The sequence below is a fragment of the Quercus robur genome, chromosome 4, assembly GCF_932294415.1.
Source record: "Quercus robur chromosome 4, dhQueRobu3.1, whole genome shotgun sequence".
NCBI classification, from domain to species: Eukaryota; Viridiplantae; Streptophyta; class Magnoliopsida; order Fagales; family Fagaceae; genus Quercus; species Quercus robur.
In genome coordinates this window covers 27,651,010-27,665,317 of record NC_065537.1, presented here as the reverse complement: position 1 = coordinate 27,665,317, position 14,308 = coordinate 27,651,010, and the positions used below count along the sequence as shown (strand labels likewise).

General features: G+C 34.4%; 2 protein-coding genes across 2 annotated transcripts; both read left to right on the top strand.

Moving 5' to 3' along the window:
- The first annotated feature begins 7,102 nt into the window (after window positions 1–7,102).
- Window positions 7,103–8,658, top strand: LOC126721051 (probably inactive leucine-rich repeat receptor-like protein kinase IMK2). Its single transcript, XM_050424027.1, has one exon. The coding sequence runs from the start codon at window positions 7,209–7,211 to the stop codon at window positions 8,433–8,435; it is 1,227 nt and encodes a 408-aa protein (XP_050279984.1). The 5' UTR covers window positions 7,103–7,208; the 3' UTR covers window positions 8,436–8,658.
- A 3,354-nt stretch (window positions 8,659–12,012) lies between these two features.
- On the top strand, window positions 12,013–13,545 carry LOC126721670 (serine/threonine-protein phosphatase 7 long form homolog). Its single transcript, XM_050424720.1, has 4 exons — window positions 12,013–12,536; window positions 12,629–12,716; window positions 12,807–13,190; window positions 13,345–13,545. Exons 1-4 carry the CDS (start codon window positions 12,013–12,015, stop codon window positions 13,543–13,545), a joined length of 1,197 nt encoding a protein of 398 aa, XP_050280677.1.
- Window positions 13,546–14,308: the final 763 nt, after the last annotated feature.

The window sequence follows — 14,308 nt, the reverse complement described above, 5'->3', positions numbered from 1 at the left end:
AATTGAATCTTGCAACTAAATTGGATTAATTAATCAATTCGGATGATTAGCTAATTTAATTGAGGTCAAAATAAATTCAACCACTTGACTTATATATTAGTGTCCGTTTGGAAATAATTTATCTAACTTATTGCAGAAATTTTTTTGCTTAGAATATGCTAAAATATACTTGTACTTTAAATATATATATATATATATATATATATATATAAAGAGGTATTAAAAACTTATACATAACAGCTAAAAATTTAATAAATAAATTTTTTTTTTTAAGCTGGCTTACAAATTAATGCCAATTTTTTGTGTCCCTCTTTTCTTCCCATAGGATTTGAGAATATGAAGCTCACGGGGCAAGTGTTAAACGTTATTTATTTATTTTGCAGAGTACATTGAAGTAAATTCAGTTCACAGCTTGAGCAATTATTAAATTATTATTGGAGGTCGGTTATTTGTTTCCATTCGAGTAAAAAACAAGTTGAGTTTATATTGGTTTGACTTCACCTTAAATGTTGCTAGTGATAATAATAATTGAAACAAAATGCTGAAACCCAAAAGTATGTTCAAACTTCAAAGGGTCAGAATGCAAAAATACAAAAAATACTAAAACCGATTCAAAATTAAATTGTCATGGGTCTCGAACTTCATCTTATTGGTAATTTTTGGTGTCTCCAAATGAGACCTTCAGAGTTCATATTCTTCTCCTTAACTATTGAGATGTAAAATTATAAAAAAATTTGATCTCATTTTTTTATAAAGAAAATTAAAATTAAAATTGGAAGCCACTATTTGAAGAAATGCTAAATTAATCCACTGTTTGGGATAAGGGTGTCCATGGGTTGATCCGGGTTGGGTTTGTGACCAACCTGAGATCGTCCTAACAGAATTGGGTGGAGGAAGTTCTGAGTCGTTGTCGACCGGCGAGAGAGTCGGATCGAAGCAGTTGGATTTGCGTCGAAAAATGGTTGATTCGGTCGAAACCATCCATGGTGAAAAATCCAACCAAAATAGTTGATTTCAAGCGAAAATTCACTAGATCCGACGGAGATTTCATCGGATCTAGTGAGATCTCGCTAGATTCGGTGAGATTTTCACCAGATCTGGCTGAGATCTCACTAGATTCGGTGATATCTCCCCAAATCCGATACAAATCTCATAAAAATCTTAAGTATATTTGACCAAAAACTCGCCGGAAAATTCTTGTTTCATCGAATTTTGGTAAGGTTCCAGTCAAGTTGGTTGAAGCGGGTTTTAGAGGAGAGAACCCACCAACCGACTTGCCGAAGTCGGTTTCTGGGTTTTGTAACCTGCCGCCAACCCATTGGAGCTCTCGGGTCGGTCACGGGGGGTCAGTTGCAATCAGGTCCGAGTCTGGGTGGACACCCTTAGTTTGGGATCCACTTATCTTACTGAAATTGAAAACTTTTTGCTGAAAGTACTGTAAATAAATGTAAAAATTAGTTGAAATAGTATAATGAGACCTATGAATAGTACCAAAAATTACAGTAGAGCCCATAAATAAATAAAGGTGAAAAGCACATTTTAGTCCCTACATTTTTAGGCTATTCTCATTTTAGTCCATACATTTTATTTTTACCGCTTTTAATCCCTATCCTAAAAAACGCTTCTCGTTTTGGTTCCTGCCATTACATCAAAAACAGAAAAAGCTGACGTGGCAAACGGCAGAATAAATAATACTAAATTAATGTCCACGTGGCCTAAATTAATAATAAAAAATACCACGTTAGCATTTAAATTAAAAAAAAATTAATTTATTAATTTTAACTAAATAAAAAAAAATTAAAAACAGAATTAAAAACTAAAAATAATAGGAATTGGGATCTAAGTGTGTCTTGAACAAGAACAATAAGAACACAAACTCAGATCCAAAAACACAAACTCATAAATTATAAAAATAAAAAATAAAAAAAATAAAAAAGCAAATTCCATTACTTGAATCTGAGAGTGCCAAATTACAGAAATACAACCTAAAAACAAGAAACGAAATCCAGATCTAGAGGCAAGATCTACAACAACCACCACAACTAACTAAGTACACAAATCTAATCATAATCTCAAGATTCTTAACTGCCGAACCCATAGAGTGTCCATCCTTGCCTCTTCAAGGCATAGACGACTTCTGGACTCTATCCTCCTCTTGATCTGCAACAGGATCGGCGATGTCAAGGCCTTGGGTCAGTGCTGCCTCGTTTCGCGCCGCTTCCACTCCCTCATCCCTCAGGTCGACAACGTCGTCGTTTGGGTCGACTGCATTATCTCCGATGACAACTCTTCGTCTTCTTCTCTTTCCACCCCGGCTATGTCCTCCTCCTCCGACAAGTCTCGCAACCCGTTCTCGAACCTTTTTCGGTTTTTGTTTGGCGGAATCGTCAAGCCCCTTCAGCTCGTTACCCAATTCCTTAACCCTTCGATCCCCTTACGATGTGATCCCCAAGATTTTTTCTTTCAGCTCCACCATTGCTAGGTGGGTTGATATGGAGGGAGATCTTGTGTTTTGCTTTGTGGCTTTTGGATTGGATTTGGGTTCTTGGCTTCTGTTGCTGTTGTTGGGATGACATTTTTTAGAGAGAGAGAGAGAGAGAGAGAGAGGCATTGTTGGTGTTGTTACATTTGAGATCTGGTTGTTGCTTTTTTGAGTGAGTATAAGCGAAGGAAAGAAAGTGTGTGTATATGGGTGTTTTTTTTTCTTTCTTTCTTGTATCTGGAATGGTTTTGGTTTTTTTTTTTTTTAAAATAATTTCTGGGTTTGTGTTCTTGAATTTGAGTTTGTATTCTTGTTGTTCTTGTTCAAGACACACTTAAATCTCAATTCCTATTATTTTTAGTTTTTTAATTCTGTTTTTAATTTTTTTTATTTAGTTAAAATTAATAAATTAATTTTTTTTTAATTTAAATGCTGACGTGACATTTTTTATTATTAATTTGGGCCACATGGACATTAATTTAGTATTATTTATTCTAGCGTTTGCCACGTCAGCTTTTTCCGTTTCTGATGTAACGGCAGGGACCAAAACGGGAAGCATTTTTGAGGATACGGACTAAAAACGGTAAAAATAAAATGTAGGGACTAAAATGAGAATAGCCTGAAAATGTAGGGACTAAAATGTACTTTTCGTCATAAATAAATTAAAAACTTATACATAACAGGTAAAAATTTAATAAATAATTTTTTTTTTTTTAAATGCTGGCTTACAAATTAATGCCAATTTTTAGTATCCCTCTTTTCTTCTCATAGGATTTGGGAATATGAAGCTCACAGGGCAAAGTGTTAAACGTTATTTATTTATTTTGCAGAGTACATTGAAGTAAATTCAGTTCACAGCTTGAGTAATTATTAAATTATTATTGGAGGTCAGTTATTTGTTTCCATTCGAGTAAAAAACCAAGTTGAGTTTATATTGGCTTTACTTCACTTTAAATGTCGCTAGTGATAAAATAATAATGGAAACAAAATGCTGAAACCCAAAAGTATGTTCAAACTTCAAAGGGTCAGAAGGCAAAAATAAAAAAAATACTAAAACCGATTCAAAATTAAATTGTCATGGGTCTCGAACTTCATCCTATTGGTAATTTTTGGTGTCTCATTCTCCAAATGAGACATTCAAGTTCATATTCTCCTCCTTATATTGAGATATAAAATTATAAAAAAATTTGATCTCATTTTTTTATTAAAAATATTAAAATTAAAATTGGAAGCCACTATTTGAAGAAATGCTAAATTAGTTCACTACTTGGAATCTGCTTATTTTGTTAAATTGAATTTTTTTTACTGAAAATACTGTAAATATAGTTAAAATTAATTAAAATAGTACAGTGAAATTTATGAATAATACTAAAAAGTACAGTAAAGCTTATAAATAATAACAAAAATATGCTGAATAGCAAAATAAGTTGACTTTTTAATTTGAAGTTAAACGAATACTTCTCATCTATGAAGTAAAAGTTCATTTCTGAATAATTTATTATAAATCATTTAAAATTAAAATTTAGTTTAAGATTCGTTTAGAAATACATTTTATTATTTTCTTTTCTTTTCATCTACTTCTTCTTATCAAGACGAGACGACCATACAAGGCAACTCTCCGACAAAAAATGTACTAGATTTGTCGGATTTCAATCATTCATAATCAAGACCTACCTTGCCAAAACACATAAGGCCACCATCACTACTATTCAAGAAATCCGCTACAAATCCTTACAAGTTAACACAACACACAACCACTGAATTATTGTTGAACGTACTCCATCGAAAACGCCACAATATCCCATTAGCCACCAACATGCATTGAACCCCAATCAACAGCCTAGATTCCAAACCGCCTAATTACAAATTTAAAAAGATCTAAATAAGACTATGATTTAGCCTGAAGTTTAAATTTAAAGGATGTTTTTGCTTTTAAGAAATTTGTGTTGATATTTGCTAATTATACTCTAGTAGCTACTCTATTTGCTAATATTGGTGGCCCAATATTTTTCCCAAAAGAAGAAAAAAGTTGGTGGTACCTTCATTTTGATCTTTTATGGCATGCACAACCTTTTCAGCCACGAGGGCCGGCCTCAACGGCCCTGTCATCTATACCCACTTATTATATCATCAGTGTATGGAATGGAAGGGGAGGCAGAGTCGAGTGTCAACCACATGCCAACAGTAACGACATCAGGTTGAACATATGGCATGGGTTGTGATCCATTAGCACTAGATAACCTTCATTAATTGCATGGTGGGCCAAACGGTCATTGACGAGAGCTAGGAAGATGAGTAATGTTGGACATACACTATTTTTCACTTTAATTTATTTATTTATTTATATAATTAATAATTTTATATATTATGATTTGAATAACCCTGATCCTCGCATCAGGGTAGCTGAACTAATTGTTACGAGCTCACTTTTAAGGGTTTGGGAGGGAGAGCTGGTTCTCGGTTCGAATTATACAATAGGAAACTCTCGATTTATGTTCACTAACATCTTTGATGGAGCTAAACTCATAGCTATAACTCATCTAGATTTCCATCTTCCAAATTCAGGTTACCTTTCTCTACTTATTTACTTTAGTGGTAAATTTATTATCATGTGATATGAATTATCGGATTAAAATAACAATACTTTTACTTGTTATTTTATAATGCATGAAACACCATTTATTGCACCATTTTGAAATATGTTGTGGACCTACATATACTTCTATTTATTTTAATATTCACTTGGGGGGTCAATTAAAATAAGCAAAGAGAGCAGAATCTTTTAGCAGCAACGTCACGAACTTTCCACCTATGTTACGTGTAGATCCAATTACAATCCCTTGGCTTATATGCACTAGAAAATAAAAATTATTAACCCCCCACCACAAAAAAAAAAAAAAAAAAAAAAAAAAAAAAAAGAAAAAAAAAAAAAGAAACACGGTATAATGCCTTCTTTATTATTACACACATAAAATATATATTTGTCCATCTTCTTGTATTTTGCATTGCAAATTGATGGGTACCACACACATCCCATGTGCCTTAATTTCAAATCCAAAACAATCTCAGAATGTGGGCTGTACTGAATTTAGAACATTGTCTTTTCCACTTGCTTAAATTAGTGTGCTGAGACTGACACTAGTCTATAAGAAACAAATAGCAATCGATGTTTAAAGTTTAAATTTCTTGCCAAAAAATAAGTATAAAAATAAACTGAAGTTTGAACCGTCATTTGGAAACTTAGGACTTAGGAGGATGGCAATCAAATGCAATAATGGAACCGATTGATTGGCAGCCTAATATTAGCCCCAGATTTATGATGCAATATCATCGACTCACCTAGTTTGAATGAGTTGAAACAAATTGCACAAAAATGAAAAAGGTGGGCAACTCCCTTAAATATGCATAAAATGGCTCGTTAGTCTTTAAATAAACTAAGGTCTCGTTTAGTAGAGTCGTTAAACAACTATTTTTCAGTTTTTAAACAATATTACACACATTTCTACATATTTTTTCACTTATATGTATTTCAAAAAACTACAAATAACATTACTTAAATTTCTCTATCAAAATGCCCTAAAGAATTATCCTTTATAGCTCTGCCATTTTCTTCAGTGCACTTCTGTCTACATTACATTCATTAATTGCTTATTAGATTTCTTGATAGAATGGGTAAACGACGTGAAAATTTTGAGATAATGACAAATTAATTAATGTGAGTTAACACTTAAAATTTTGAAATGCCGACATAAAACCAAATATGTTTTTTGTTTTTTTCCTAGCTAGAATATGAATTGTGGATCATAACAAGTCATATATGTTTCTCCCAAAAAAAAACAAAAGAGTCATATACGGAAAAATATAATCACTGCACATAACTTGTAAGGCTTAGCTAAGATTAGATACACAAGTCTCATACATACTGCCGTTATAATTACTTCAAGCATGGACCGGTCAGTGATGAGGACCATGTAAGATTGGAATCAGAACAGAGTTTGAGCTACGTTATCAGTTTGGCCAACTTTTTAGTCCACTAGAATGGAAAGTCATTTGTAAAACTTTGCTTCGTATGTACTAGAAGTTGCATGCCTAGCTTGCATTATTATCATCAGTCCTTCTCGATACTCTTGACTTGCTCAGCAGTCCTGACATGTTCCCTTCTCAGTGGCCACCAAAACTTTGTACATTTTTAACCAAAACTTTGGAACAGAAATACATAATTATATTGAATAAAGCCATACCCACAATATTTCCAGAAAATTTTTAAAACAAAAACTAGATAACACAGTTAATGGTAAATAAATAAAAAGGGGCAATTTTATTAACAATAAAATTTGCCATGAAATTGTTGTACCCATATATAACACTATGTAAATTACATTTATATAAAATTTTTAGGTACTTTTAAAGTACGAAAAATAGTTTTTCCTCTCTTAATATTCACGGTAAAACTTATCATAAATTTAATGAGTTGATCCTAACATAAATATGAGAAAAAAGAGTGTCATTCTCAATATATTCTCTATATTTGAAAAGTGATCGAGAATTTCTCATTTACATCTCAACCCAAGCATCTCTCTCCTCTTAAATATCAAATGGAGCCGAATCTCACTCATATGCCACTACTACAATACTATAATATACCTAGGTAAACTACCTAAGTCTGTCAAAAGACAAACTCCACAGTCTCCCATCATTGTCTAAAAAACACTCTTCTCATTTCCTCATGGACCAACCACATTACACCTCTCTCATTTTCTTCATCCTTCTCTTCCTACCTTTATCACTTCAACAGCAAAACTCAAAGCTCAGTATCTCAGATCTCAATGCACTAAAAACCATCAAAGCCTCACTCACAGACATCCCTCGTTCCACATTCTTCTCCTCCTGGGACTTCACCGCACCCAATCCCTGCTCTTCATTTTCTGGCCTCACTTGCTCTCTCATTTCCTCTTCTCTCCGAGTCACCATTCTCTCACTCGGCACTGGCCTCTCCGACTCACCTGGTCTTGCTGGGTCACTCTCTTTTGCCCTCTCTCAACTCACCGAATTAACCCAACTCGTCCTCTTCCCAGGCCTAGTCACCGGTCCAATCCCATCCCAACTCGGCAAACTCACAAACCTCCGAGTCATCTCCTTAACTAACAACCGCTTAACCGGTCCCATACCCACCTCTCTCTCTTCCTTAACAAACCTCCACACCCTCGACCTGAGTTACAACCAACTCACTGGGTCAATCCCACCGGGTCTCACTGAGTTAGCCCGACTCAAAGTCCTCATTCTAGCCTCAAACTCTCTATCCGGCGAGTTACCCACCGTGTCGACCCAGCTGTTACATTTAGATTTGAAAAGAAACAGACTCAACGGGAAACTTCCGTTACTACCGTTATCCCTACGTTACTTGTCGGTTTCGGAGAATACGATGTGGGGCCCACTCAATGCCTTGGATTCACTCTCCGAGTTAGTGTACCTCGACTTAAGTATGAACAAATTCAGTGGGCCCATCCCGACCTCACTCTTCAATCCCACACTCTCTTCATTACTATTACAACGGAACAATTTATCTGGTGGGCTCCCACAAAGAGCGGACCCCACCAAATCATCATCCTACGGTGATGGTTCGATCGTGGACTTGAGTCATAACTTCTTATCTGGGGAGATATCGACGGTTCTGGTTGGGGTGGAGAGCGTGTTCTTGAATAACAACCGTCTGATTGGTACAGTGCCTAAGGAGTACACTAAGAGCTTGTACCTTGGTACCACCAAGACCTTGTACTTGCAACACAATTATCTCACAGGGATTAATTTGGAGTATAGAATGAAGTTGCCGGATACGACGTCGTTGTGCTTGCTGTATAACTGCATGGTCCCACCACCTGTTGGGGTTAGAGCGTGTCCAGCCAGTGCCGGATCACAGATCTCAAGGCCAGCGAGGCAGTGCTACAAAGTTTGATTAACTGATTGTGTTTGTTTTTATGTTAATTATGGGGTCTGGCTTTGCGTCCAGTGTTCTTGTAACATGACGAAAGCCCTACCCCGATAATTAATTATTATATATACATCTATATGTGTTAGTTAGTGTTACTAATGTATTCACATGAATTGTAAGAGAGTTGAAGGAAGGGATAGATGATAGATATACATTATTTGTTCAGTAATAAAAGAAGTATTTTTTACTCTTTGGGTTGGGACTTGGGAGTGTGAAGAATATAGTATTATTTTGTGCATTATTAAATGATGATGTCGTGAGGTGTGTGAATGAGAGAGATGGTGCCAAATGTGTGTATGTATGAATGAATAATTTGATTTTTGTCACGCGAGTAACAAGTAATGGGTGGTCCACCACACACACGAGTGTTTTGTCACAGTTTGCACGTTAAATGACCGTGACTATTGATGGTGTGGAGCAACAGTAATAATTTTGGACATTCCAATTTCTATTCTCACTGCTTCCATATATATATATATAAAGTGGACCTCATGCAAAACTAAAAGCAAGGGTACGGTTCATAAAAAATAAATAAAGGCAAGGTTTATAATTATATGGTGACTATTACATATGGTCCTCTCCAGTAGGGTTTTGGACTTATGTCATAAGCGATGATGAGGTTGTAGTTGTAGTGTTGTACATTATACACTATAAAATAAAAATGTATGGGTTCCTGCTATCAACTTTCTACTTTTTGAACACCAACTGACTAAAACCCATGCCAGTGGAGTCTTTTGGGTTAATATTGCAAAATCTTAAATTAATTTGCGTTATAGGTACTATTGAAACTTATTTGGGATTTTGAGGAGAGAGACTGAATTTCGGTATCACCATTGCCGAAATTCAACCAAAAGTAAGAGAGAGAAGATGCAAAAGGAGAAAAGAGAAAATGTTGAATTTCGGCAACGTGGATACCGAAATTCCTCTGCCCAGTTCTGCTGCCCGAACCCTGTCTCCTGTGTGCCCGAGTGTGGAGTGCTCCCAAAAAAAAAAAAAAAAAAAAGGCAATTGCGGTAATGCAATTGCCGAAATAGGGGAGAAAAAGAAATTTTTTTTTTTTTTTTTGGTAATTGTAGCCATGGCAATGGCGAAAATGAAAAAAAAAAAAAAAAAAAAAAAAAGTGGTTCCGAAATATCTGAAAGAGTAAAAAAAAGTGTAATGTTCACAATATTTTTACAAAATTTTCACAATAAATCACATGTAATTAGTTATTATTAGTTAAAAAAATTTGTGGCAAAGTAATTGTGGCAATGGGATTGCCGAAAATGTGAAAAAAAAAAAAAAAAAAAAAAAAAGAATTGTGGCAATGGGATTGCCGAAAATGTGAGGAAAAAAAAAAGGAAAGAGAATTGTGGCAATGGGATTGCCGAAAATGTGAGGAAAAGAAAAAAAAAAAAAAAAAAAAAGAATTGTGGCAATGGGATTGCCGAAAATGTGAGGGGAAAAAAAAAAAAAGAATTAGGCGAATTTTTTTTGGTAATTGTGGCAATGGTATTGCCAAAATAGATGAATTTTTTTTTTTGGGATAATTGTGGCAATGTCATTGCCAAAAATGGGGAGGGGAATAATGGAATGGAATTGTGGCAATGCAATTGCTGAAATAGGTGAAATTTTTTTTTTTAAAAAAGGTGGTTGCCAAAATCTGGGGAGGAATTTAAAAAAAAAAGTATTACGCTCACAATATTTTTATAATATTTTCACAATAAATCACAGGTAATTAATTATTATTAGTTCAAATTTGAATTTATCACTATATTACTTTTTTAATCTAACAATAACAACCTCCACTTAAAATTTGTTGTTAAAATATTGTAAAAATTGTGTGTACCTATCATTTCTTTAAAAAATAAAATGTGGAATGGATTTGTGGCAATGGCATTGCCGAAATAGGAGAAAAAAATTTGTTCCCATTGCCGAAATAGAGGAGAGAGATATAAAAAAAAGTACGCATATTATTCTTTCAATATTTTTTTGACTGAACCAGTTTGGTTTGTCATGTTCTTTTAGAAATAGATAAAGATAGATTCAAGTACACTATCTGCTACATTGAATCTTTTTTCAAAGTACACGCTGTAAAAAAAAACAAAAAAAAGTACATAGATTCTTATAGAAGAAAAAAATGACTGATGTGCACGCTGTAAACAAAAAAAACAAAGAAAGTATACAGATTCTTACAATAGAAAAGAAAAAATGATTGATGTACACACTGTAAACCAAAAAAAGCAAAGAAAGTACATAGATTCTTACAATATAGAAGAAAAAAATTATTGATGTGCACACAGTAAACTAAAAAAACAAAGAAAGTACATATATTCTTACACTACGGAAGAAAAAAAATGATTGATGTGCACGCTGTAAACAAAAAAGAAAAAGAAAGCAAAGAAAGTACATAGATTCTTACATGTACACTGTAAACAAAAAAAAGCAAAGAAAGTAAACCAAAGAAAAGAAAGATTCAATCAACCAATCACCTCAACTCCTCATGTCATCTGATTTTTATTCTCTGCAGAAAATATATTTTGCCACGCTTAAATCTCCAACGTGATTCTTTTTTGTCTTTTTATTGTTCAGTTGGTAATAAAAGATAAGGGAAGTGCGAATTAGAATTGCATCTCATCACAATTCCTCAGGTTGCAAAGTTACTCTTTTACTTTGTTTCAGTGTGCCACAACTAAAGATTGTAAGTTTTTTGTTAATGTAAGTTTTTTTTGCTTTGCTTATTAACTTATAGCCGTAGAAATTAACAGATTTATTATTATTGTATAAACATGTGCTTTGTAAATATTAAAAGCTAATACATTGTAAAATATTATGTATTGTTGTAATTGTAATTAATATTATTTGTATGCCTATGATTATGATAATTGTTGTTGTTGTTGTTGTTGTTCTTGTTCTTGTTATTCAAATTTTAGATTAATGAATTATTTTTTATGGTTATCTGATTGTGTGTGTGTGTTTTTTTTTTTTTTTTTTTTTTGCAAGTATCACTCTATAATTCTCACTCTTTTAGTTGGCATCACAATTGTGGTAAGCATCTCAATTATAGCTAATACTAATTATTGTGTGTATGATTATTTTTGCTAAAACTATTATTATTATTATTATTAAAAATTTTGCTTCATAAATCCTTTATTTGAGTTTCTTTCAATTTTATTGAAGGATATATTTGAAATGGAGCAACAACAATATCGCATCTCTAATGATGCAATGGAAGGCAATATACGTTGCAAGATCCAAATTTATTAATGTCTTAATAATATCTACAATTATTCAATTTACATGAAAATAATTTAAACATTAGCAATATAACATTGTATATTTTTTTTAAAAATTCATTTTCAGGTTTCCACCTTACGAGTGCGACCCCAATCATTTGCACCCCTCCCACAGTTAGGCGAGCGTATCACCCCATATTTGTATCAATGTAGATTATACCGTGTTACCCGCCTACCACATATAGATATTGATTGGAGTCTTATCACTTCTTTGGTAGAGTGATGACAATCTAGTACCCATACATTTCACCTACCTAATTGTGAAATGACTATAACTCTACAGGATATAGCAATCCTTACAAGATTGCCTATTGATGGCAATACAGTGTGCGGGCCAATAAATTTGATTTGGAGTACAGAATGTCGTGATTTACTTGGGGTGACACCACCTGCAACAGCATTGAATTTTGGTGGCCTTAAAATAACATGGGTAAGGGATACATTCTCAAACCTACCAGAGGTTGCCAATGCTATAACAACCCAACAGCATGCTAGGGCATACATGTTTCAGGTTTTGGCTTTACTATTTGGAAATAAGAGCCAAAGTAGATTGCATTGCTGCTTTCTCAAGCTGTTAGAGGACTTTGGTGTAGCTGGGGAATATAGCTGGGGTAGTGCTACACTTGCTTACCTTTATAAAGAGCTGTGTACTACTGCTATTAAAAAAAGCACAGAAATTGCAGGTCCTGTTTTCATATTACAATTATGGGCGTGGGAGCATCTTCCATATCTGACCCCAATTCCAATAAATCCAATAAATTTAAATGGCGACAACCCATACGGTTGTAGGTATAATATTTACTTTTTATTTCTATACAATTTTGTAATCCTTGATACTTTCAAATCCTAAATATTTTATGACAATCATTAATTGTGTATAGGTGGGATACCAAGAGAACGTTTACTCACACACCAACACATGTTTTGCGTGCGTACCGTTCTAATCACGATACACATAATAATAAACAGGTAATATATCACAATGCATCAATGGTTAATTTACTAGTTATATTATTGTCTTGATTGATTATAACATAGTTATTGTAATTGGAATTGTAGGTTGTTTGGACACCATACGATAACTATATGCATCCATGGTGTCTTGCAGAAAGAAATATATGGACTACAACAGCGCCATTGCTGTGCTTCCAAATTGTAGAGTATTACCACCCAGAAAGAATCATGCAACAGTTTGAGTTGTTGCAAAGATGTCCAAGGTGGCCTACCAACAATTTGGATAAATCTGTGCATTGTGTAAAGTTGACAGGAAAGTCCACTGTCAATTGGAGAATGCAACATGACCAATACTACCAGCGTTGGAACATGCGAGCTAAACTTCTAGTTGGAGATGACCATTTTGATTCAAGTGTGGACTACGCAACATGGTACCAGCAAAATGGTCACCTATTCACAACACCAGAGGCGGCTGCCCATATGTACCAAGTTATTATTTTAGTTTTTTCAATAATACTGCACTAATATTGATAACAAGTTATTTACACATCCAAATACTGCACTAATATTGATAACAAATTATTATTTTCACTTTTTCAATAATACTGCACTAATAAATGTTATTTTCCTTTTTTTACGGCAGCAAACTGAGGTCAATAATATGTTAAATTTAGCTGTTGCAATCCAACAGAGGAATGATCTCACAGCACAACAAGTCCTTCCACCAATAGTAGAGGGCCTTACCCGACTGAAGTTGTCAATGGAAGCAAATATTTCCTCCGTCCCTACTGAAAGGGTGACAACCTTCGGGCGACGACAAAGGCGCCAAGGAAGACAGCCGTAAACCTATACTGAAACCCACTCGTCCACCTCTGCACAACATGGACAATGCGGAAATAATGATGCCGGACCATCCACCTCTACACAACACAATATGTACAGCTCTACCCAAGCTGGGCCATCAACATTTGCTGGTAATGAGCCAACCACCTTCAGTGAGTATAATCCAATTAATGTGAACGAGTATTGCATGAATTTATATCAACAGATTGGATCATCCACTTCCATAGGACAAGGATTTGAGGGTTTGTTTAGCTATGACCATTATCCCCAACCTAATTCAACACCTCCCTCTTATCACCCATCGCCACCTCCATCTTATGCTGGGCAATACAATTATGGCTAAGATAGCCAGTACAACTATGATTATGCTGGGCAATACATGGGCATGTGCTCCAAACTCCGAGGAAGAGGCTTCCGTAACAGACTCTGAGGAAGATGCCTCAAATGAGGACAGTGGGGAAGATGCAGAAGATAGCCAAGATATGGAGGTGTCTTTAGATAATGAAGATGACGACTGTGGTAATTATCAAATAGAGGTTGATATTAGAACACAGCCGAGGCGCATGGGGAGAAGTCCTGTGCAAGCACGAAGGTACCCACAACGAGAAAATAGGCATCCTCCATGTTGTGGAACACAACAAAAATTGAATGTACCCCAACGTCGCAATCACTAAACAATGTAAAATGATTGTTTATTAAAAATATATTAAAGTATTATCATTATTTATGCATCATTGTAGCAAAAAAATTATGCCTAGATAGTA

Bases quoted from the DNA above. Each gene is read 5' to 3' on its own strand.
- LOC126721051 (XM_050424027.1), top strand. From the start codon at position 7,209: ATGGACCAACCACATTACACCTCTCTCATTTTCTTCATCCTTCTCTTC.
- LOC126721670 (XM_050424720.1), top strand. From the start codon at position 12,013: ATGACTATAACTCTACAGGATATAGCAATCCTTACAAGATTGCCTATT. The intron at 12,717-12,806 runs GTAATATATCAC...TTGGAATTGTAG, and splicing joins ATACACATAATAATAAACAG to GTTGTTTGGACACCATACGA. The intron at 13,191-13,344 runs GTTATTATTTTA...TTTTTACGGCAG, and splicing joins CGGCTGCCCATATGTACCAA to CAAACTGAGGTCAATAATAT.